This window comes from Leptopilina heterotoma, unplaced genomic scaffold (assembly GCF_015476425.1).
Source record: "Leptopilina heterotoma isolate Lh14 unplaced genomic scaffold, ASM1547642v1 Lhet_24, whole genome shotgun sequence".
NCBI classification, from domain to species: Eukaryota; Metazoa; Arthropoda; class Insecta; order Hymenoptera; family Figitidae; genus Leptopilina; species Leptopilina heterotoma.
In genome coordinates this window covers 3,285,445-3,312,980 of record NW_025110956.1, presented here as the reverse complement: position 1 = coordinate 3,312,980, position 27,536 = coordinate 3,285,445, and the positions used below count along the sequence as shown (strand labels likewise).

The 27,536-nt window shown below is 29.0% G+C and overlaps 1 protein-coding gene across 8 annotated transcripts in view; it reads left to right on the top strand.

The window, feature by feature from the left end:
• LOC122502831 (lachesin-like) overlaps nucleotides 1-27,536 on the top strand; it is a 351,041-nt gene that overhangs the window by 312,934 nt on the left and 10,571 nt on the right. For 5 of the 8 annotated variants that reach the window (XM_043613112.1, XM_043613107.1, XM_043613109.1 and 2 more), the window contains 4 exons: nucleotides 8,617-8,901; nucleotides 9,197-9,259; nucleotides 21,976-22,125; nucleotides 25,629-25,729. In XM_043613112.1, the coding sequence (XP_043469047.1) occupies nucleotides 8,617-8,901; nucleotides 9,197-9,259; nucleotides 21,976-22,125; nucleotides 25,629-25,729 (599 nt within the window). Of the gene's footprint in view, nucleotides 1-8,616; nucleotides 8,902-9,196; nucleotides 9,260-21,975; nucleotides 22,126-25,628; nucleotides 25,825-27,536 lie in introns of all 8 variants that reach the window. The other 3 variants (XM_043613114.1, XM_043613113.1, XM_043613110.1) reach the window with 2 other exon arrangements.

The window sequence follows — 27,536 nt, the reverse complement described above, 5'->3', positions numbered from 1 at the left end:
AACAGTGCCTTAACATTACCAATATTGCCTCAATGTTGTTGATGTTACTGGAATACTGCTGGAATGTTCCCAACATTACGTGCTGCTGGGGTGACGTCATACTCGAACTCGAAATATCTCGATGTAGTGAAACAACCTAATTAAAAGAATAGCAAAATTTTCTAGGAGTTTTTAAAACAACGGGAATTTTATTATTCGCTTTTGAACCACCAACTAAAAAGAGATTAACAAGAATTCATTGCATCTGGTCTTTCAGATTGTCAATTGAAGTCAGGCTTATTAAATTAAAAATAGCGGATCTAATATATAGGGCTTCGTCCATAAATTACGTCACACGTTCCCGTGTAGAAATTTCGTTGGGGCACTGATCAGGGCCGGATAGGACCGACCTATTAGGGAATGAAACGCCGTGCCCGATGTGGTCCTGATCTGGAAATCCACATTTTCTTGTCGCCCCGATCTGGGCCTGATCAGGCGCGGCGTTTCATTCCTTACTATGGCCCCAGTAGGGTAATTTCTTCACGGGTTTTTAGCCCATTTTTTACCCCCTCCCCCCTTTGTCAGACTACGTAACATCTGAAGGAACCCCCCTCCCTCTAAGTTACGTCACAATTCGTAAACCCCCCTTTAATAAATTTTTCCAAAATGAATCACTGTCAATATCTAATTTTACATAAATAAAGTGGATTACTTCCGAATAAGGGGGACCTCCGATTTCAATGAAAAATGGTATACCAACGTATTTTGATGCGCTGATTACGAAAATGATAATGAAAATTGGCGCAAATTTGATGTTCATGGTGAAAACCATAAAAAAAACCACAAAATTGTGGTCTTGGATAATGAAGACATGTATGCATTTTTGGTCTCAATTTTCCAAAAAATTTTAGGTATTGATTGTTATGCTTAATTATCAGTATTTTTAGATTTTGAATTTGTCCTCTATCAACCACTAGAGATAGCAGAATATTAACAATATATTTCAAACAAAGGTACAACTTTCAGTAACAATTATTGTCTGGAATAATAATTCTTTATTTCAAACCATTCGGTCCAATACTTAGTAGAATAAAGATCTTACGTACAATTTATACAATTAAAATATAAATAAATCGTGCATAAAACACAAAAACAGAAGGAAACGGTAGGGTAAAGTTGACAACATAAATTGAACAATGAATATTTAACACTTAACATTTTCTTGAACTTCCTTACAAATTGTTTTAGAATTTTTGAACACTGTGAGTCCATGATTTTCATCTAAAAACCTATGTCGTGTACACCATCTTGTACATTTGAAGTTATTGTCCGGAATGAGATCCCCTATCATCAGTTCTAAATACCAAGTTAAGCAAAAGTTTTCTGATACAAACTGTTTAATTTTCCAATTTCTTTTCCCTTTTCTTCCTTGAAGAAAAAATAGAAATCGCGGTTTATTTAATTTCTCTAATCGAAAGGTTTCAATCTCTTTATTTATAGTATCTAAATTTATTTATATGTCTTTAATTAAACTGTCTAAGATTTTTAACATTGTATAATTAAATAGTCCTTCTGGACCATCATGCATTAAATCTTCTGATATATTCTGTGTAATGTCAAATTTATTCAATTAATTGAAAATACACTATTTTGGTAGATAAAGGTTTGAGATCCTCTAATGTTTTTCGAAATAATTGTTCTATTTCAAATTGTTTAAATTATTTTCCCTTAAAAATTGTTGAAACAAACACATTTTTTAACTTTGCACTCATATGAGGAGGTAAAGAGGCAAGTGAAAACAAACACCACCCAGTTTCTTTTCCGCAGCGTGGCTTCCTAAAGGGTTTCGAGTTTCAAATTCGTCAAAATATAAATATAGGGGTAATACCTAAATCTTTATATATTTTTCCACAAATCGGCTTGTACAACATTTTATATCTATTTTTCCTCTTTTTCAAGCCATTCATGTAAGTATAAATTGATTCCATTACTACTGGAATTGAATAAGTTTTCTTCACAGTATCCTCTAAGGAAACATATGCTCCATATATTTGTTTCCTATCGACACTAAGTTTTTGATTTTCATAACAAACGTTTGGTCAATTTTCTTCAAATAAACTTGAAGACTTTATTTTTGTGTCTATTAATAAATTTAATAATAATCTTTATAATAAATTATAACTCACTAAATTATAACTAAGTGGATTTAATAAGGCGGGAAATGTCTGAAAAATCGTTGTAAAATCAGATTTTAAGAAAAACAATTTTATTTTTTTAACAGCAGTACTAGTTCATTTTAAATTAGATGTTAGGACAGTTTTGCTTATTGGTTCTATCAACTCTTTTAACTTTTTAGAGAGTTTTTTTTGTCTAGAAATGATAAATATAAGAATTGAAAATAAATTAAAACTATGAAAAATAAAAAAATAATGAATTAATTGATTACAATTAATATTATAATTTGCCTGAATCTCAATATTAATTTTTGAAAATGAATTTTTTGAAAGTTAATAGTAATTTTTAAGTTAGTTTTCACGAAATAATATTTTTTGTCAGTTAGGCCTTATAGCAGAAATCTTCATGAGTATTTAAAAAAAAAGTAGCCCAAAATCGGTCAACATATGAGCTGTCGGCAGAATTTTGTCCAAGAAAAGTGCTTTTGCCCACACTGCGCCACGCCTCACAGTGGGAATTTTGTACAATTTACTTTTCAAAAATGTCTACAGCCTACAATTTTTAATCATCCCTTTATAATTGGGTATTTAAATATTTTCGAGGCCGCTGATTACGAATTTTGAAAATACAAAATGTCGAATTTCCAAATTAGTTTTCCTGTTTTGACATTTAATAATAAATTAATTAATTAATAATTCTATTATTCTTTATGAAATCAGATAATACGTATTCAAGATATCGTATTCCTGAAAAGGGGAATCCATACACATATCATGACATTTGATCCGAAATTCATATGTAACATTTTGATTAATAATTTCAGAGTTTTGTGTATTTAAAACTAGGTTTAATTTAAAAAAAACAATTTTTGACAATTCATAAAACAAAAGTTTGGTTACAAAAAATAAGATATATATATCCTTTTTTTAACAAAAAATAAAAAACATTTTAGACAGAATTTGAAATTCGAATATAAATCTAATGTGGAATTGTCCGTATACTTTTGTACGGACAATTTATTAATTTATTTTATTTATTAATTTTATTTTTTCAACCAGTAATGTAAAAACTTTAGCTGAGTTAATTATCAATTTAAGTTTATATTTTTTTTAATTTGAATTTTAAAAAAGCTACTTCAATATTTTACTACCACAACATATTTCCATCTTCCTTCTAACACACATATGATAAAGTAAACTCAAGAATATAAAATGACACAAACGAATGGAACGCATAAAAGGAGAAAATGACCGTATGGCTGCTTGTGCGGCTCACTGTATTTCCCATGGGTATTTATCAACAACATATGTAAGAAAACCTTTCACTGCTATACGATATACTTTGTTTCGACTAAAGATAAAAATTTCAAACGAAACAGATTGTTATAAAATTGTGAAAAGTGACATTTAAGATTGTATTCTTACTTCAGAGTAAGTAAAATTTCCTGGAATTAAAGTTAATCAAAAACAAATTAAATATTGTTTTACTATGTGGTTCGTCACTTAAATGCAATGTTTAACACTTTTCAGATAAACAGTAAACCAAATATTAAATATAACAAAATAGAATTTAACTTCTTCTTACATTATACAGTTTTAGGAAGACATATTTTCAAGTTTAGTTTTAAACCAATTCTGAAGTAATAAAGCATATTAAAGAAATATTTTAAATGATAGGATTAGGATAAATTTCAAAATATATTGAACTCATAATTTTGAGACTGAAATGAAGAACACTTATTCATAAAATTTGATATTGTTTATATCGTAATAAGTCGATGCATTTAGTGAAAAAACCCGAATCATCAAAGTAGCTAATATATAACTAATAATTGTTAGTATACATAGGTATAATATGTATACATACTATATAAACCGACCTAGCAATAAAATGTTTCTCAACGAGGGTGAACTTTGAAGACTTAGATATGGGAGTGGCAATTCTCTTTTCACCTTTATCCAAAGCAAATAACATAAGTATGTACTTTAGAAATATATTGTATGTATAAGAAAAATTTAACCCTTTTCACACTCTTTCTAATCAAAGAACATTACAATAATTGTTATTATTTGAAATACTAAACAAATTTACAGAGATTGTTTTCACGTTGCGATTCAGATAGTCATTCCGAATAAAAAATGGGTTTTTCTTATAATCTGCATTTCCTGATGCATAATGTTAACTCGTTCCAATAATAGGAACAGAATAAATACCTAAAGTTTAAAAAAAACATTGTGGGAAAAACCATTAACTCGAGAAGATTGATTACTTTTGCATTACCAATATCAAGGGCTACATTAATGCTATTAAAGATACTCCTTCAAGACACGAACGGTGAAATGAGGCAATGTTCTTCTGGAGCCAACTACTATATTTTTAATGTAATTATCGGAGGTTGCTACTTCCCTAGATGTTAAATCTTTAGATGTTCGCATTTCATGCCAATTTTTAAGTTTGGCTAAATTTTTAAGTTTGGCCCAGAGTTTGTTGAAAACTCTGGGCAGCAATCCTATTTCTCCATCTCTCTTCCTCCAGTAGAGCAAACCATCGGTTGTTGAGTGATGTAAGTGTAAAATGTGTTTAACACTTACTTTATTATGCGATCCAATTGCCCCAACTTAGTTAAGGTTGTTTTCCCAATAATTAAGCTGTATAGAAAGTGAGGGTCAGCGTATCGCGTATCTTTTGAATTGGCTAGAGAGGGAGGTCTCTGATTCGAAAGCAACATCACTTTCCAACAGAGATACTCACTCTAACCTTTTTATGCTTTTCTTTAATAATTTTAAGCAATGCGATGGCTTGATGTTTATCTGCGGCCTGGACGACAAGATCGTCCGCGAAGGCAAGTATTTGCACTCTCTTTGTTCCACCACCACCCAAATTCTCAACAATAGAAATTATCGGGTCCATTACACAATTAAATATAGTTGGAGAAATTGGATCATGCTTTTATAAGGCTTTTTCTAATAGCGCAGTGGCTGACTGTGTCTATGCTTTTCTAATATCCAATACAAGGGAAATTCCTCCTATATTTTTAGCAGATGTTAACGCCTTATTTAATATATTTATATTGTCGGTACAGCCATTTTCACTAGTAAAACCCTTCTGCCTACAAGAAAGCTTCGTTATTTTACTAGTTTTATTATCTATTAATCCCATGAAGACCCTCGCCACCATTGAAGAGATGGTAATCGGTCGTCAATTCATGACACCATTAACATACCCGGTCTTCGGGATTAAGGTTGTTTTATTTATTTTCCAGCTTTTTGTGAAGTATCCAACATAGAGTAAGAGATTAAAGAGTTTTTCCTAGATCTCAGCTACACCTTTCTTAGGTGTGATTTCTTAGATGCCAGGAGCTGATTTTTTATTGCAGAGACGGATCCTTTTGCGAATGTCATCCACTATGATAGGTGTCATGACGTCCACTCATACAGATTTTCCACTGTATTATCAGTTGGGAGTAGCTGTCTCGACTTTAGTTCAGAATCGTCAGTCTGATGACTATTATAAATTTAATTAATTATTAAATTAAATTTAAAGGAAAATACCCATTTTACCACAGAATCACACAAGACTTAGCTTCAATAAACTCAACGTTACCAAAAATAAATCACTACAGACCTATTCTTATTTCCCCTTGGCAAATTACCTTACCCCACATTAACGAAGAACTTCACAACTATCAAAAAGGAATAAAGAACGCGTATTATATAGAGCACATTTTGAAAAACTCAAGTCAAAACTTCTAGACCACTCACACATCTACACCAATTGTGATACAGGATTCAGTATTCACACCCCCAACATAAACCTACAATTCAGGAATACAATGTCGGAAGAAGCTTGCTAGACCATGGAAGTTGAGTGCTTCATGTACAGATCTCCTTGTCAGAAACTCATCTATTGTGCTGATTTTTATTCTCCCGGATCAATTCCATATTTACCATAATTGTACCCTAAATACTCACTCTGTCAAGAATAAATTTGCATTTGTTAAGTTCAAAGTTAAACTGGCATCTTTCAAAAGAATTAAAATCTTCTCAATAATAATTAATAATCTTCTTTTCTAATAATTCCTCCTACGTTTGGGTGTAAACAAATAACTAATCAATACCATTCTCATTAAATTAGAAAAATAAAACGGAGCATTCATCAACCCAATTATGGCTCTTTCAAATTGCCCCGTTTCATCTTGTGTGATGAATGCTGTTTTCTCTTTCGCGTTTTCAGTTAACGAAATTTGCATATAACTTAAAGCCAAATCAACTACCGCAAAAATCCGTGATCACTATAACACTTGCATATTATCATCTACTTTAGGGAGGGACAAACTGTTTTTGTTTAACCATCGACAGTCGACTACTAATATCAATGTTCCATCGGCCTTCCCTACCAAAACACATGGACTAGCATATGGAGCGTACGTTTCCGTGGCTGTTTTATTTGCTTTCCATTCTCACACTTTTTCCCTTATTAGTTCGTGTTTTTCCGCTTTTGTCGCGTAAGATTTCGTAAAAACCGGTTCTGATCCATGTTTCTTTATAATGTCCACTTTCAGGAGATGAGTGCAGCCTAATTCCGAAGTATCTAACGCGACACACACTCAATAATACTCCTTAATCAGTGCCAATGACTCGAGTCTTTGTCTCATCTAAACTGAACTTCAACGCTTTACACAGACGAACCTTGCCAAGGGAATATTCTTGTGTATTTTTAAATTTTAAGCAAATACAATCAATTTTTAAAATTTTTCCTCCATATTGGATCCGCCATTTTGAATTTTGGAAATCTGACATCGAATAACAAAATCGATTATTTAGGTTGAAAAATTTAATTTTTGTATATTTATTTAAAGTATATGAAGAAACGTAATGCAAATTGCTACTAAAATGATTTTTTAGGAATTAAAGTAGGGGAGACTGGGGCGAAAAGTTAAATTTTGCATAAATGATTTTTTTAGACAATATAATCCGCTTAGATGCAAATATTTATATATCAATATTGTAGGGCAACTTGTCCCCTACAACTTTCAATAAAAAAGTTTCTGATATTTTCGCATAAAATACATGGGGCGAAAAGTTAAATGGCTGGGGCAAAATGTTAAATTCTATTTTTAGCCTACTAAAACTATTTTCTGATGGGTGTTAAGTAGTAGATAAGTTAAAGTATACGTAAACAAGTAACTTAGTTAATAAAAGGTCTGTGTTTATTTAACAAAAGCTTTAGAACAGTTATAAAATTAGAAAAATAAAATTTCAACAACAAACAAATTTGGTTTATTTCACGTAAAAGGTCTTGTTTTTTGACAGAGTATTTGCTAATGTCAAATAAATTATTTTTAAACAAATAAACCCAAAAAAACGAAAAATAAAAAAATAATTTTTAACAACATGTAAAAATACATTTAACTTTTCGCCCCAGGGTGCGTTTTTGGCTTTAACAAAAAATATAATAAATCTGAATAAAGATATTTAGCAAATACCTTTAGGTATCTCTTCAGGGGACCCAAATAATGAAGTGAAAAAATCGCGGTGAGAATAAATGCAAAAAATATACTTAAAAGTTGATATTTTCTTTTACGTAAAAATTTTCAAAAGTACACTGAGAAAACTGGATAGTCAAACTTAGAGGGTTAGGTCTTGAGTATTATGCCTGATTCTCTGGATAGTTAACTTTTCCCTCCGAGTGAGTCAAGTTAATCATCGGAGTGTCTATTTATCCCTCCGAGATTGTTACGAAAAACTTAACCTCAAATATAGTATGTTTGTCCCTCCAGATAGTTAGTTGAATACTCCAGTTTTCTCCGTGTAGGGTTAAAAAATTTAAATATGGACACCACAAAAATTAACAGAATGTCACATAACTCCGGATATTTATTTAGGGTGATAACACCCTTCTATATAGTTAAAATTGCAAAGCTCTAACTATTTCCGTTCGAAAGATAATGAATTTTAACTGTTTTCACAATTTAACCTTTGGCCCCAGTCTCTCCTATTTTGCAGTGTTATTACAATTTTTTTTGTACAGAAAGTCATCGAAACAATATATACAACTCATTGCTAACTCATTGGATTGTTAGTTTTTATTCAACAACAAGAATGTTTTTATCGCGAAACAGAAAATTAAAAATTATTTTATTAGGATAATGAAATTAAATTAAATAATAAAAATAAAAAAATAAAATTAATTCTTAATAGAAAATTATTAAACTATAAAACTGTAAGGAGTTAAATTAATAATTAAACAATTAGGATAATAAAATTGAATGAATTTAATAAAATAAAAATAATGTTCAATAAAACAGTCCGCCATGTTGGATGCGACATTTTGATTTTTAAGAAACCGATCTTCGCTCTTCGGAGGTTCCAGTGTATTTATTGTTTCACATGCTATGTGTATATCTTCCGATAAAAAATATTACGCACAATTTACGTTTTTAAACATTTTTTAATGTTATAGTTTCGCCGATGATTTGGGTGCCTAATCAGTTAGTTGGAGCTCCGGCTGGAACAAACGTTACTATTGACTGTAATACTGAAGCCTATCCTAGAGCAATTAGTTATTGGATATATAATTACACCATGGTGTTATCTAATGAAAAATATACAACGGACATAGAAGAAAGCAGTTATAAAACTTCTATGAAACTTACTATAAGAAATTTGCAAAATGGAGACTTTGGAAATTATCGATGTATTAGCAAAAATTCCCTTGGAGAGACAGAGGGTTCGATTAGACTATATGGTACTTATCTATTACGTATATCAGTTTTATTTAAATCATGACTAGATACCTACACTCAAATGCATTAATGCTTTCTCTCCGATCTGACGGCGTTTTAAAAAGTCGTGACACTTCTATCAAAATGTTGTTAGTTCGAGACTTGTGAACAAACTTATATGTCGCGACCCCAAACCATTTCGATAGATGTGTCACGACTTTTTAAAAGGCCGACAAATTGGAACCAAAACATTTGAGTGTACTTAATGCTCCTTGTAGAATGCAAGTTAAGAAAAATAATGTTCAATAATTCTTTCAGAAATACCAAAGCCTTCATCACCACCAAAGGCTACAGAAATAAAAAGCAACGCCAACAAAGAAGGTAAGCAGTTAAAAATATAATATTTTTGTACCTTAGTTAAGGAGAGTGAGGAAAAACGAAAATAAAACTGTTATATAACTTTATGTAACATGTTCGATTAATTTTTGCAAATGCGATATCTTTTTCAGCATTTATTAGTTAGTAATTTGTAATAATAGTAATTGATATATTAATAACAATTAACGTTACTGTCTGTAGTCTTAAAACATTTTTGAACTTGTGGGCGTACCTAATCCATTAGTACTTATTGCAATATAATTTATTTGGCTAAACATAAGATGTAGGGTACAATTTCGTAAGATTAATTCTAAACATTGAACCCTGCTCCTTCTTCATGTAAGCATAATTAAGGTCATAACAACGTCATGTCAGATGTTCCATAGAACCTTCAATGGTATATTATATGAGCAATTCGCTCGAAAAACCACTTAAGTCGACTTAAATTTTTGACTAAAAACTAAATTAACAGTTTTTCGTTAATTAAAATATTTGTTCTTGTAGTAACTAAATTTTTAATAATGTGAATTAAAATTATGAAGTTGAATTTACTTTTTGAGATAGTTAAAATGACTTCTGTTGAATTTACTTTTTATTTGGTTTCGATAACTAGTGACAAATTGTTAAAAAGAATTACATACAATTTAAACAAATTTAATAAAGTTACTACAAGTTTCTTGATAAAGCCAACTATCTTGTTAGGTTATTACTGTTTTGATTTCGCGTCATTGAATATGCTCATCTTTATTTTGGTGAATTTTATGCCGTTTTATTTCTTTTTAAAGTGTTTAATAATAAACGGATTCTTTCACTATTAGAAGAGTTGGGTTTAGAGATTCATGTCCAAGATTTTTTTGGGTAATTTAAATTATTACATTATACAAAAGGTAACTTCACTTTTGACATTTTTTTATTATAACGCAATATGCAGATTTGCTATGATTCAATAACTTATTACACTGGGTATCAAAAAAACAATGATGTTGTGTTTATTTCAAAATTCTAGCGTTTATTGAATGTTTGGATGTCAATAAACAAGCAAATTGCAAAAAAAATTTCAAATTATTCAGACCCCTTAAAAAGGGGGTCGAAATATCAAAAACGGCGTTTTTTGCAGATTTGGAAGTACTATAGAAAGAAAATATTTAGTCATAAAAAGCTTTAATATGGCTTGAAGAAAAGCTTAAATGAAGCAATTGTAATATAAACGGACAGTCAATCAGACCTTTAAGAAGCTTAAATATAAATATAGTATTCGAAAATTTTTGTGTCTTCTACTGACCAAACTCTAAACCTATTCTGCAAAATTTTTAAATCAATTATCCTCTAAGAGGATAAACTTTATCTTCTCTCCAAGCTAAGAATTTTCAAAACTGGTTGTTGCATTGATTAATTGCATCAATATATTTTTAAAAACCAGAGAACCATGTAATATTAGAATAATAAAATTTAGTTAGAATCAATGCTTGAAAGAGTACAATTAAGGTTGATTTATTCTTGAATTGTCTACATTCCAAAGTATTAGTAGCGCTGTTAACAATTTCACTAATATGATCCATAAAAGACAAATTAGGTAAGAGTGCAACTGCAAGATCTTAATTCTATAAACCCTCTCAAGCACAGTATCATTAATTATTTATTCATAACAAATATAAGTGAAAATGGACGAGTTCGTAAAAACCATTTTATGTAATTGTAAATTGGACCAATTCATTAACAGATTTAAAAATAAGTATACAGAATAGACATTTTAACCTATAAATTATAATTGATTATTATCTTATTTCACACTAAAGATGAATATATGCACACTAATGCATTTTTATGTTTATCTCAGTTTTACTCAGTATTTTTGTTCTTTCTATTAATAATACCCACAGTGTAGATATTATTGTTTGCAATTATCATAATTTCACTCGTTTTTTAAAATTTATGTTTAATTTTAACTTAAAAGCAAGTATGTAAATTTATTTAAAATCAACAAAAATTTATGTTTAAGCTTAATATAATATTTACATTTAATCAACCAATAAATATATTTGATTTAAACTGAAATATGTTTGACTGTATTGCAGAGATAATCTATAAGTTTGATTTAAACATAACTTGTTTGACTCAAACAAAACGTTTTCTTAGAGTTCAGTCTTATTTGTGTTTAAAAATGTTTTAAATTTTTAACTGTTTAAATATGGTATCTCGCAGGTATCGCCATCTACAGCAAAATTATAGCCAAATAACCAGGCTTTCTAAAGATACTATTCGTATTTAGAAAAGATGATGCATATTTAGGTTTGGCCGCTAGATCTGAAAAGGTCTTACCTAACTATCTTTGCCCCACCCTCCCCTACTGTACTTTCAAAACTGATGTGTTTCACAATGCTGAAACGGCATTGTTTCATGCTAAAACAGCAGTGTTCTGACTTTTGTACAAAGTAAGACCAGTTCTAGATGTTTCAGAATATGCATCCTAAATGTTGATGAAGTGAACACAAAAACGATAAGCTTAACTTGGCAGCGGTTTTATTATTATTATAATTATTATTACATTTAAGCAAGACAATAAAATTTTTAAATAAAACAATAATGTGACAATATTCTCACTCACTAAAGTATTTATATTTCCATAAGAATCTCAACATGGCATAAAAACTTCGAGAACCAATGTTGTAATCTATTAGAAACTTTATTTATTTAAATTTTTTAAACCTTGTGTTCAAAATAGAAACAAACCGGGCTTCTTTACACCAAATTACATATAGTGCACATAGTTCAATCAATGTATATTTTTCAAAAGAAAATATTGTGGTCCTGTGTTATTAATGACTAATAAAGGAACATTGATTTCAATTAATAGTTTTAATACATAAACTTTAATAAACATTCTTTGTCTGTTATTTAATACTAATAATACGATGTAGTTAGTAAATGTCAGAATTTAATATCTTGGAGCTTTCGCTGATATTAATTAATGAGGGTTACACGATTGATGGTTGTCCTCAGAGAGTACAGGACTCATTATTAAACATTCGCACCTGTATTGGATAATCTTGTACAGTGTGTCAATTTACAGTATTATGCAAATGCATGGTTTTGGAGTTGTAAGTTTATATAAAATATGTAATAATGTACTTTTAATGTTTAGAATTTATTTCAACTGTTGCTATGGTACTTTTAAAATATAATGCACAAATAACGGATATCTTATGAATAATACAGTTCCACAATAAAAAATCATTTAATTTTCACTGGAATACCCTACTTTCATTTATTTTGGTGCCCTAAATTGGATTCTGAACTCCGTTTTGTTTCATTATGTTAGAATTTTTCCAAACCTCGTAAAATATATCGAATTTTTCGTTGAACACAATTTTTTTTTTAATTTATAGAGTTTTTATTGGTATAAGCCAATTTTTCGGTTAATTGAAGAAGTGACACAATCCTAACATTATATTTTAACGTCTATTTTCTTTTTTAAAACGTTTTCTAATGATTAATCTATGGAAAGAATAACTGCTGGTTATGAGCATTGTTCTAAAAATAGAAAAAAATTAATTTTGCGATCAATATTTAGATATGAATATTCAGGGATGAAAGAAAAATTTGCGAAATGCAAAGTTTGTGCTGCTATGTAAAAAGAAGAATTTTTTTCTTACTTGAAAAAAGAGGCAAAGATTCTCCAAAAAAGTACATTGCGTTCAATCGTTTCTTCGACTTTCAACTACATGAAAAATAACGTCATAATGAAATTACAAACAAATTCATGAAAAATTTCATTTACCATTGATAGTTGGACCTCCATCGTAGCAAACTGCTTTTATGGAATATAACAGATTGAATATGTTCAAATTGTGTTTATCAGTTTCTTTATAATTTTTATTAAGAATTTACGATACATTACTTCATTTCAAGTTTTAATTTAAAAACACTAAATTCCTCGGTGAATTCAAGGAGCTAATAGATCAAAATGGCATTCCATTCAGTTCAGAAGATAAACATTTTAAGTACACAGCTCATGTTGAAAATTTGTCGGTTCAGGATTTCTTATAAACATTAGATTTACAATATTAGAAGATGAGGTTAACTGTAATATACTTCTACTCGATCCAAGACATATGCTTGAGGTATTTGACAAAACAGAGTGGAGACGAGCTTTAAAAGCAAAAACGTTCAAAAAAATTTAAAAACATCTACAAAAAAAATTATTATATTCCATCTCAACAAGACGAAATCTGAATTGAAAATTCAGGCAGTGCGAATGTCAAGGGACTATTTAAGCATTCAGGCAACATCTGTCCCAGTCGAAAGACTGTTTTCTCGATCTGCTTTGATTTTGCAAATGCATAGAAATAGATTAAAAGCCGACATTACTCGTGAACTGTTCTGCATTCATATGAATAATTTTTAGTTGTATAAATTGTTCTGTTCGTGATTTTTTTCACATTTAGGGTAATTGCACCAGTAAAAGAATTGCCACCAGTAAAGAGTCATTCCATTACATTTTAACTAAAGTCGTCGTCGACTAATTTTAACACATAATAATATTTTGCAGGAATGATTTTAAAGGTATTAGGATCACTAAACAAAAATATTTTTTTAAACATTTTTAATATGAATTGTAAAATAAGCATCTAAAGTATATGAGGTCCTAAAAACTGTCACTTTTCATCTATTAGAAAATATTAAAGAAAACACATCATTTACTATGGAAATGTAAAAAAATTATTGGAATGTATCAAGATTAACTTCATTTAATATTATAAATTGATAGAAACAACTAATGATAAAAAATATTAAATAAAAATTAATTTTGAAGTTCACCTGTCAAATAACCTAATTTTGCAAATTTCATTCACTAAATGTGAAAACGAGAAATCATTAAATTGAATAAAACCTTACCAAATATAAAGTACCTGTGATTAATTTTTAGTTTTTCTTATCAGTTTTTTCAGTTTTCTTCATAAATGTAAAAAAACAAGCAATTAAAATTGTCACTTTGCTTCTTTTCACAATTTTTAAATGTAAATAACTTTTTTGGAGAAAAATGGAAAATTACAATTTTTGGACAATATCTATAATTGATCACTAAATACCCACGTTGGAACAAAAATCACGATGGTCCCGAAGCTACTTTTCGAAATAATTAAGTTTAAACTTTTTACTATTTTTATCAGGTTAATACATGTAAATTTTCAAGTATAGCTTCGAAACAAAGGCAATTTTTTCAGCGTCTGTATTTAGTGATATTGTCCAAGAATTATAATTTTCTATTTTTCTCAAAGAAAGTTATTTACATTTAGAAATCGTGAAAAGAAAAAAAGTGACAGTTTTAATTCCCTGGTACTTTATATTTGCTAAGGTTTTATTGAATTTAATGATTTCTCTTTCTCACATGTAGTGGATGAAATCTTTTTTTATTTTTAGGCACTCTATTAATATAAATTTTCTATGTTCTTTCATTGGAAAATACAACTGTTATTTTACTGGTAAAATAGACGTTTTTATATTTGATTAAAATATTTTATTAAAATCTTTAATATTATGTTATAGACCGACAGATTGGCTCAGTCGGATAGATGCCTCGCTTGGCGGTCGTTTAAGGACCAGGGGTATAAGTACCCTTGGTTCGCGCCCACTTGGCTTGGTATTTTTCCGGCACGTGAGACAATCTGAGCGGGAGGTTTGACGTCGAGGTATAATGATGTGCACCGTCGATTATTGTCCGGTACACACCATTAGAACTCGACTGTCGATAAACCGGTTGTACTCAGAGAGGTTTTCTACAGTTTCCCTCTCCACTGTCGAGAAAACCCATTGACGGGTGGTCCAGGCAAATGCGAGTACTCCTAATTTTCAAGTCGCTCTGTAGGCGCAAAATTTAGTATTAAGTATAGAAATAGAAAATATTGTAAGAGAGAAATTTGTTAAGAGACACTTATATAGCCAAGTTATGTAGTCTGAAGACAGGTGTATAAACAAATAAATAAAAAAAAATATAGGACTTTTTACTTTTTTTATTTGGCAAGTTCATTTTGTAAGTATAAATAAATTAAAATATTGCTCAATTTTTTAAAATTGTATAAAAACTGAATTTGTGTTAGTCGCCGAAAATTGTAATAATATTTTTGAATTATCTGTAGCATTGAATGTTTAAAATTGCTTTTTAGATAATTATGTCTACAAAATGAACAAAACTCATATCAAAAGTTGAGAATTTCAGTTATAATAGATTAGAGGAAGGGTTAAAGTTTTTGACAAGTATAGTTGGTGTCAGTGTCTAACGTTTGAACTACCACAAGAAAAATTTCTAACTTACTGTAAATATGAATACAATATGAATAGATTTATAAAAGGTTAAAATTAGTTCCATTATAACTAATATATAATATGTTTTGATTTATTATTTTTTTAATTAATAGACATTTTTATTTAGAATCATGTATTTAGAAATTAAAAATCATGTTTTTTTATTGCTTTTTAATTTGAAAACAAAACAGGAATTTTTTTGTTTTACAAAAAAAATTGTGCAGACTCACTACCCACACAGCATTGCAACTTTCCTAACAATTTATTAAAGATTTACTTGCAAACTTCGAAGTATTATTTTACTTGCAAAGTTTAGTAATAATTGTGTAAAGTTTTAAATATCCCACTTCAATAAATGTTTATCGTCAAGCTTTCATGAACATTTAAATTATTTTTTCGACTAGTATATTGTAAGCAAAAATTTAGATTGAATCTTTCCTTAACATTTAAATTACATTTTCGGCTAAACAGATTTGGACGAAAATTTAATTTAAATCTTCTGGAAAAGGCACAAAAAAATTTAAATTGTAATACAATTGACTTCAAATTTGTTAATCGGGGGTTTTTGAGGTCGCTAATCACGAATCTGAAGTCGGATTTCAAAAATTAAAAATGGCGGATCCAATATGGCGCACGAATTTTGTAAAACTCATGGAATTCAATAGAATCTAGTTACTCTGGGGTTTTCGGGGACGCTAAATTACGAATCTAAAGTCGGATTTCGAAAACTCAAAATAGTGGAATCCGAGTAACGATTTTCAACTGAATTCCATGAGTTTTTACAAAACTTATCTGACATTTTGAATTTTCGAAATCCGACTTCAGATTCGTAATCAGCGACCCCAAAAACTCCTGAGTAACAAGTTTGAAGTCAATATTGCATTACAATTAAAAATTTTTTTTTTCCTTTTCCACACCCTTTTTTAAAAAAAAACCCTTATTATTGGTTAATATGACCAAAACACCCCCGTTTCTTAAAAAAATCCCAAAAATATAATTCTTATTTGTAAAAATGTACATTTCAATCATTTGAATCAAGATCCCAAATGACCCAAATATTGGTCTTAGAGGCCCTCCTTTTTATGAAAGTTTCGGTGCTGTGTGGGTCGTAAATAATTACCTATTTAAACGATTAAACATTTTTAGTGAAAGATTGTAATATTTTAGTGTAAAATCCTTGAAATTTTGGTGCATTTATGAAAATATCCGCTTGTGAGAAAATATTGTACCATAAATTTTTTGGAAATGTAAGATGAAAAATTATAACAACATTACATTTAAAAATTGCTTATTTAATAATTGTTGTTTGAGTGTTTCTAAGAAAACTAATTCAAAAATTAATATTATCATATTTAGACTTAAAAAAATTAATATTCTATAATCTACGTACAAAGGATATACAATATATATGTATACATATACGAATGTCCTTTTTCACATGTAATGTTCGCTGCAAACTTTCTGAAAAATAGTGTTCTATGTGGGATGTAATCAGCAACTTCAAAAACTCTCGAGTAAAATGTTCCACGTAAACTGCTAATGACTTAAATATTTAATCAGACATAGTGGAGCTGCCATATTGAATTTTTAAAATTGGATTTAAGAACCGAAATCTGATATGCCAAAATTCTTCCAAATAAATAGGAAAAATTTTTACAATTTATATATTCTTTATTTAAATGAATTATGTATCATGTGATACACTTTAGTTCTTTTTCTTGTTTTTCCGAATTTAAGAACATCTTAGTAGAATTTCACTGTATAACAAATTTTTTACAATAGAGAAAATTATACATAAAATTTTTTAACATAACATGTTTAATTAGTTTAATAAAGTAGTGTTTACTTGCATTGACAGGTTTAATTTTTTTTTAAAAGATAAATTTTATTTTGCTGACATATTTTGTAGTTCCAAGTAGACCGTAACATAACTGTAATGATACATGTAATGTTAGTAATATTGCAATGTAACATTACAGTGACATTACAGTAATATGAAAATGTCAGCTCCAAGTGATCTTACAAATAATGTTACAGAGATATTTCATGGTAATTTTACTGTGATGTTGCAGCAGTGTTGCAATAGTGATGTACTTCGAGCGAGTCTCGTCTCGAAAAACCGAGAATCTCGCTAGAAAAACAATGAAAACAATTAAATGTTATATTTCCATCTCTTTTCTTTTATTACTGCAATATTACTGTGACATTACTATAACATCACAGAAGTGTTACCATGTAATATCACTGAAACAATTTTTCGCCCCAGGGGGGGGGGGGGTCATGATCCCCCTCCTTGGATCCGCTACAGTACATTCTGCTAATACTAACATTGTATATAACATTACAGTGACATTACAGGAATGTTACGTTCCACTTAAGAGTTTATTTTTGTATAAACAAAAATACATATAATAAAATTACTAAGGCATTGATAAGACATATATTATTATGTTATTTGTCATTTCTACTAATATTCATTTAAAATTTATTAATATAATAATATTAAACCTCAAGTAACAGTTTTGAATTCCTCTAAGCAATCATACAAATAAGGTATATCTTTTCATTTAGTATGCAGCGAAACAATGCCTTAAATTAATTATACCTTTCTATCAAGTATTAATAATGTATTAGACTTTACTAGAACTTTCTTCAAATAAAGATATATTATAAAAAAAACTTTTACATTTAAGAACTAAATATTGTAAATATACATACACCTATGCAGCTATAATTTTGTTAGATCAATATTGGGCAACTATATGTTACATTCCACCCTACTGCACGGCCATTTGTTGCATACACTTCTAATCTGCGCGCGCATGAACAACATAAATACAGTATACTTTATTATTATTAATTAGTAAAAAATTTCATTCCCGAAATGCACAAATCTAAACATAGCTACAGTTTTATTGAATTAATGTGTACATTTCATTACGCACATTATTAAGAACTTATGTGTTTCATATTTTATAAATTCGGGCTCACAGAAATAATTAAATTACCACGCTTTATATTTATTTATTAAGAACCTATTAATAATTTCACTGTTTCTACATAGTTTGGAGTTTATTAATATTTATATTGAATGATTTTATAAATTAAATTTTCTAATTTTACGTTTACTTATTATTTTTATTAGAGGAATAGACTTTATTGTTTTCAGAATTAGAGATTTTTTTTATAATAAGTTCGTTTTGAAATTCTATTCTTTCAACTGTAAATCATCCTACGTAGCAGAACATATGAGCTCAATATTGCCCGTCAATGCTGAAGCAATATTGCCTCAATATTATGATGATAACCGTACGCTACATCTCTGATTAGTTATATATTTTACAAACCATTTTGCATTTTTGAAGTCTGACATCAGAATTTTTAAATTTTGTTGTCATATGTTGGCGACATGAATTTTTAATTTTGACATCAAATTTAAATTTAGTGGACCGAAAAATATCCGAGTAAATATTTTAGACAAATCCGTCAACATTAAAGAAATTTGGTCGCCATATTGGATCCGACATTTTGAATTTTGAAAAACTGACATCATATACAAAATCAGCAATATATTACAATAACTAATAATAATGAGTTAAAATAAATAAGAAAAGGAGACGGTTACGGCCCTTATTATAGACCTAATCTGACGGATATTGAGCGCCTTTTTAATCTGTAGGTCAAAATTGACTTAAATTTTGACATAATATGTAACGGTCTTTATGGAAGACTTTAATAAGTAATTTATTAGGCTATAGAGTCGTCTTTTGACCCGTACACGGAAAAAATAAGTTCAGCAGATTTTACGAAACTAATTTCGCACTAGCGGATATTTAAGATTCCTAGACGAAGTTTTTCAAAAACCCAGAAACTTTCACTACTTTAAGCAGAACAATTTCCGAGAAACTGCAACCAGTGTTGTAATTTATAAAACAAGCTTGAATGTAGAAATGTTTCGTATTTTCTGGTGAACATTTTATCAGAAAATGGTAAAAATGTTTCGTGCAATCTAAAAACGCGTGGTTTGAGTTTCCACTTCGCTGTCTATCGTGAATTCTCGAACACAAAGTTTCGTAAAATTCTATACGGGGTGTACCAAAAGTCGCGTTATAAATAGATATGTTGAAGCTTGTCTCGTCGCGTCGGTATTAACTTGTCTGCTGTATATAGAGATAATATGTGGAAGGAAAAAGAGAACTGCTTTACCTGCCGGTAACATTTAGATAATTGTTTTCTTTTACGTATTTCACATTTCATTGTTCCAAATTCGTAACATTTTTTATGTGATTTTGTAATCCAAACTTTTAATTATTATTAATTTCTTTTAATTTACATTCCAATAAATTTCATAGTTTATCATAATATTTACCGATGACAATAAATATATATAAATATATATATACATATATATTAATTTCTCAAAATTTTAATTAATTCTAATTTTTATTAGTTTTAACTGTTATTACTTCAAATTTTAGACAATTTAATATTAAAATTTTTTGAGTTTGAATTTAATTTTGAAAATTTTTTGCAATTTATTTATAATTTAAAATTAAGAATAAAATTATTTTTTAAAAATTGAAAAATTTTATAGAGATTTTATAACCAATTATAATTAAAAAATGTTATTTTAAAAACCATAAAATATTTTGTATAACTTTTAAAAAAATGATTTTTTTAAAAATTAATATTCAGTATATTGACATTTCTCACAAGCGCAGTTTTAATCTCCTCAGTTAGTATATAAAGAAACTCAATTCTTTCATCTACAAGTGCGAGTTATATTGTATGTGCGTTGCGTCAGAATTCGTTTATATGTATGCGTATTTCCGTTAAGTTAGTGTCAGAATAAAATAAGCCAATCCAAGCGAACCATTGCGTTGTAGAGTGCAGTCACATGTGTCGAACCAATCATCTATCTCCTATAGAAGACGAGAAAAAATGGTCTTGAGAGCTCATTGGTACATTAAGAAATTCTTTTTTCTGATTTATTCGTTTTTTTCTCCGTGAATATTTTTTTCCGTGGCGCATGCGCTTCAGGCTAAACATTTTACAAAACTCTTGAATTAGAACGTCCAACCGATCATTTGTGAATTCCATAGAATTTTTTTTGAGTTTTCGAGAAACGCAGTCATCATATATTACTATTGATTCTGTTTTATCTTATACTAAACTCCTCTCCGTATCCGCTATTCCAAAATTAGTTTCGTAAAATGTACTAAATTAATTTTTTCCGTGTAGGTAAAAAATAGGTCAAAATTATCATAAATTTTGACGTATTGTAACGGCTCTTTATCTGGGTCTTTACTAGTTCTCCTTTTGCCTTGTAGGTCAAAAATTAGGTCAAATTTGGCATAGATTTTGACGTATGATAATAGGCCTTATCGGGACCCCTTTTGACCTTCAATTTTAATTAAATTTTGAAAAAATAGATGTCAGTTTATAACAACTGTATTGGCTAAAACCTTATATTAAGATTATGTTTGCTTTTTTTACTTCCAGGATGCTTCAATGCTGTCCTTACGGGACAGCATCTAATCTAATTTTTGAAGCAACTTTACAACTTATTGCCTATATAGATCAAAATTATTTTCATATTTGACATCAATTTTTCTATAATTTAACAACCCTTGATCCGTAAATTTTAATGTAACGTAAAGTTCTTTGATACGCAACGTCCCCTTGGGGGCCCTATGGTGTATCTTTTTGACCTATAGGTTAAAAAATATGTCAAAATTTGACCTAAATATTAACGTAAGGTAACGATTCCTTGGAGGGTCGTTAGGGGACTTTTTTGACCTGTAGGTTAAAAAGTAAGTCAATTTTAACATACACACTTTAAAAATACATTGTTTATGGTATCACGTAGGATTTTTTCTAAAATTTCATAGTTCATTTGTTATTAACAATTTACTGACAAATTTGAAAGATTAAATTTAAATGTACACCATTCGGCCAAAAATCAATATAATATTTAAAACATCCTATGCTTTTCGTTAGCTATTGTAATAAGAAATTAAAAAATTTAAATACCTACTCATTATATTTCAAAATTTACAAGATAACAGTTGATGTGGTCGCGAATCCTACGCTCCAAGGAGGAGTTGACGGACATCGGCTGCAGAGCCGCTAATCACCATGAAATTTTAAACAATTAACTTTTTGTTTACCCATGAAATGATGTACAGTAAAGTCCTCATATCATAATTTTGATCGACTTTATAGTTTCTGTAAAAAAATCCACAAAAAACACCTATTTTTCTGCCTCTAGAGTATCATAACCCCTTAACGTAACAGCCCTCATATATGGTTTGAAATATTAACGCGCATTGATAACTGGTTCTCGGAAAGATGTTTTCTCTACATATGTCGCAGGTACATTAAAATCCTGAACCTAGTCCTTAATTTGATTTCAGAAAAAAAGACTACTTCATCTCCACCAAAGAGATTAACTACTGCTTGGCCAACTGTGCACTACTCTTACTACCCAGAGAAAACTGACAAACCTCATACTAGAAACCAAAACATTAGAAAAGCAGAAGAAAAGTTACGTAGTCACAGTACAGGTGAGATTTTCATCGATTGTTAATAAATTATTCATATTAGTAGATTTAGCTTGTAAAAATATGATATGATATTTCCATGCCTTGGTTTGAAATCATCACCAGCCACCATTATTTTAACAAAAATGAAGATTAACAAATTCAAAAAATTTTATTAAATGAAAAAACAGAATCATTTTTACACAAATAAGTTTGAATACTTTTTTGGTAATAGATTTACATTTAATTGATTTTCTTTTTCTCTAAGTTTGTAGTGCTTTTAAGACGCATTTTTTGACTCCTTATTGAACATTTTTCGAACATGTTAAGCAAAGTTATTGACTATTGAAAAAAATAAGTTTTTGTGGTTTTTTAGTATTGAATTTTCAATACTATACGACAATGTTGCAATTTATGAAATTTCTGTGTGAGGAAACAAAGTGTTCATGAAATGATCACAAAAATTGTAGTTTGCAACAGTTTTTTGCATTATTATAGTTACGCTCACTAAACTTTTCGACCTTTTAATTTTCAAAATTGTTGTATGAAATTTTCTACATCTAATTTTTAAAATGTCCGATTCATTATTTATATTTTTATCGTTACAATTACTTTTCTTTAGTACATTTTCTACATTTCAATATAATTCCAGTTGTTTTTTTTCAGATAAATTTATAAACTTTTCTATTTTCCATAAAAAATGAAAATTATTATTAGGTATTATTATGTGAAGAAAACGTTAGAAATCGTTTATCGAAAGATGTAATTATCACACCTAAAGTATTAAAAACAATCAATTTGAAAGTTCAGAATTTTATCAACTATCTATTCATCATCACATTCATAATCAAAATGCTTCTTTACTTTTCGACGCTTTATAGCTCTTGTCTTTTCAAATTTTGTTTCTGTGTCCAAGCTATATCTGTAGCGTTATTAATAAGTTCCTTAATTCTTCATTAGAGCGATAAATTTGCAAATATGCAGTTAGATTATTTAAGTGAGCGCAACACTGAGTAACATCAAAGTTAAGCTTTTGGAAAATTTTACTTACAATATTAACATGGCTCAAAATATATTATACCAAAAAACCAAAAAACAAATTAATTCAAAATTTTGTAATTTTTTTTTGCTAAAGATGTGGCTAAATTTTTAACGCTATTCTCAAAATCTCTTTAGCTTATTTCAAATATAATGCATAAATTTCTCCTAAGACATCGTGTATCCAATAAGGGTTTCTAAGTTAAATATTTAACATAACGTTTTGTAGAACATGAAAAGAAAAGATACAATTCCTGAACTAAAGAGAAAAAATGTACAGTCAAAGTATTTTATTTTCTGCAACATTAACTACTTAATTTAAGCTAGGATATTAACAAGGAACAAAGAAAGCACGCGGATTTAATTCCAAAACTCTTTTTTGTAGGCCATTGTGTTTACCTCGTATATTTTCCCCATTTCCATAGCCTTGACCTCGTAAATCGTTTACGTTTAAATCTTCTGTTTCTAATGTTGGTAAAACAAAATCTGTTAATTACTTCTAAATATAGTATCAATAATAAGGCAAAGTAACAAAATGTTCCTCTGTACTAATCCCTGTATTCTTGAAGTCGATATATAATCCTTATGCAAATTGAAATTTGTTCTTGGTGACAGATATGAGGAGTGCAATATTTAAGTAAAGAATATTGAAAAATTGAAAAAGTATTGAAAAATATTTTGTAGTTTAAACTAATTCTAAAATTTTGTCTTTTGATTGCCTCATGCATCATATTTAATATTTTATTTTGTTCTCAAGACAATTGGCATGATTTTTTGTTTGAGACAGTTTTGTATGTTCTAACATAAAAGGATCGAATTTTAAAATTAATTCTATGCATTTCGAAACATTTTAATTGCTATTCTTAAATAATTTATTACTACTTCAAAGAAAAGATAAATTTTGCCAAACAAAAACTCAACAATATAAAGTATTCTCTCTATAACTCCTTGCTTGCATTTAGTTTCCGTATTTATTACATTTTGAATAATCAATGACTAGATTTTTCTTTAAGTGGTTGGAGAAATTTCTTATTAAAAACATTTTCTATGTGTACTTTCCTCTTTTCATGAATGTTTAAGTATGTACCCTAATTTTGCTAGTCTTTGTTCCAAGATTCATCACCAAAATGACTAGATTTGTCATTGTTTACACTAAATACTTTGCAGCAGAAACAATAAAGTAAATTTCTCGTTTTAGAAAATACAATAACCAAAATCAATCCACTTTTATCTTTCACTTTAAAATTCATTAATCCTTCTTCTTCTGTTTAATTTAAAGTCGCTTATGGTACGCTTTTAAAATAAAAATGGTCTTCTGTGACAAGGTGCTTGTTTTATTTATAAATTAATTTTAACAGATTTGTCTGTTTTGATTGAAAATATTAGTTAGAGTTTCAAAAAAAATTCGTAATTTTTACGCTTTTTCCCACTTTCATATACAAATAGTTGTGAGTATGCAATACATGATAATGTCCGCATATGCGAGTAAAAAGTTACCGTCAAACCTGACTGTTTATAGTAGAGTGCACTAAAAATAAACAGGAAAATAAAACTTTTTAACATATTGTTTATAGAATTATTGTAAAATAAGGTATTTAAAAGTTGATTACAAAACCAGGTTAGGCAATTAATATCATCATACAAACAATTTTTGTCACTTCACACTCTTTCAATAAAACTACACTATTTTGTATACGTTTTTCAACGTTCCCTACGACTGATATGATAACTTTTAATCCATTATTTTGTAAATGATAAATAAAAGTGTTAAGCAGAATGTTTCAACAATTTTAATTAAAAACAATAATCGTACAATAAGCATACAAGTTTTCTTTAATATTTGTAGTAGACATTTGAATGGTATTGCCTTAAAAAACAAAAATATTATTTCTTAGAAAGTCGCTGAAACTGTTAAAGTATAAAGTAAAGTTATATATACTTTTGAAATTTATGTACTGTGTTATTTTACTCATAAAATGCGCCGAGGGCTGTTTCTCGTCGTTCGTTTTCTTCTCTTTCTTGTAAGGCAACAACGTAAACGCAGCTTGCGGAATTGTTGCTTAAGCAATAATATGGTAGCATGCATATATATACGCTTGTGCAAAACGCAAGCGTTTTTTTATAGAAATGCGTAGGTAAATAAATATATATGGCAAATGGAAAGAAGATTCTCCTCGCTTTGCAATGTTTACTTTAATTCAGCTTAAAAACTAGAAAATATGAACAAATAGAGAGAATTCATTAAATTATTTAATTCGCAAATAAAATAAATGTTGTTCTACATATTATTTATAAAAAATGAGTACTACCACTTGTTAATAGCGAACAATTACCATTTGTCTTAATGATCCTGAAAAAAATTTAACAAATTTGAAATTATTTTTTGGTATAATACAATTAAGATATTGTAATTAATTAATTATATACTAATTTAGATCTGTTACTTAAGAATAACTTTTTAGCAGCTGTTTAAAAATTATTTGTTTCAGGGAGTGCGTACATAATCAGATGGAGTGCTCCACAGCTGATGTTTGTTGCAGTTCAGTACATTTTGACTGGAAGTTACATTCCACCATTTGTTGAACATGCGGTAAATTAAAACAGTTATAAACAATTAAACATTTAAAAAATAGTCAATTTTTTTCAACGAAAACAAAATACAATTTACATGCGAGCAGTTATCCGGTAAGAAAAGTTTAATTGAAATGAATTAAAATGTTTACAAATACCGTTGAATTCTGAACCTCTATAATTCAAACTGAAGTCGTTTTTGAACTTTGAAATTATAATTTCTTTTTAGAGAATTCATCCGAATACATTTATATTCGCTTCAATTCTTGTCGAAAATTGTAAACATTTTAATTCTAAAAGGTTTGTTTGAGTTAAATCAATGTAATTATGTTTGATAATATCGTTTGAGTTTGGAACAATAGAATAATTAACAGAATTAATATTTTTGACACTTTAATTCGTTCTTTAGGTTTAAAATTTAAGAAAATTTTTAGTTATAATCAAAAGAAGTCTCTGACTGAAGTTGCAAAAAACTACTGCGCAGCTGCAAAACAATTAGAAAACTACTGCGCAGCCTTTAAAGTATTTGAATGATCATGCACATGAACATGAACCAGTCAAAGTTATACACACACGAACTTGTGCATGAACATGTGCATGTTCGCCTAGATGTTCTCGAACTCAAAAGCCACTCAAGAATGTACACGTTCTTGTTCATGTTCTTTGTTCCAATTTCTTTTACAAGTTCACTTGCTAATCTTGTGTAGGTTCGGGTCAATGTTCCTGTACATGGTCTTGTGCAACATCGTGTACACGATCTTGTACACGATTTTTCAGCTGGGAAAAAACTTACTAAACCTTCTATAAACACATCTACATTTCATTCATATTCAATACTTAAATGTAAGATCTATAAATCTAAGGTTTAATGCTTTCTTCATATGTTTTTATCAGTTAACATAACCTTCAACGTTGTGTCCAATTCGTTTTCGAATGTCAACGCTTTTTCTAGGTTAGTTTCATCTTCAGCATTGTCATCCGAAATAAAGTTATTTACTTTACATTTTTTATTAATGATGAGGTAAACAAATTTACTTACCACAATTGACCTCGATTATTTGATTCATTTGAAGCCCAATCCGGCAATTGAACTGAATCACAACAGACTTCAATATCGATGATTATCGATTCTGCTTAGCAGCGAGCGGCACTAATGCGCATGTCGAACAGAGACTGGTAGTTAGCTCTAAGACGTTGGCGTAGCCCAGTATAACTCGCTGTAAAACACGAGTCAAAGTTCTACACGAGTCAAGCAAAGTAAGGTAGCTATCTTATTAAATGACGTATTTCATGACGTAATATAACTATCTCGGAGATCGGAAATGCAAAAAGTGTCTTCTGATTACTTACACAATTTTGAGCACAAAAAATTAATTTTCTCAGTGATTCAAGTGCAGCTCCAGTGTTTAATATTTTTGACATATTTAAATAAAATAATGATTAGCAGTTGACTTTTGATACTAAAAATGCAGATTGTGAAGTTAATTTACCAACATATGACAATAAGTTCTGATGAGATATTTCTCTATTAATGTATCGTTCAGTTCCAAAATATGACTCCGTAATCTGTGTTACACTAGTTGGATTGGAAATTATGTTAAGCGATGCGTAAGCGACCACAGTCCAAGTTAACCCAAGTGAAACAGAGATATACTACTCTGTGACGTGCTACATCGCTTATTTAATGACCGAATCGCATTGCTACGAATTACATTACGCTTAATAAGCATAAAATTCATGCTTTTTTGAATTATAAATTTCAATATAGTATTTTTAAATGTCACCTTAAACAACTAACTTAAAAAACAATTATTACCTGTTAAGAT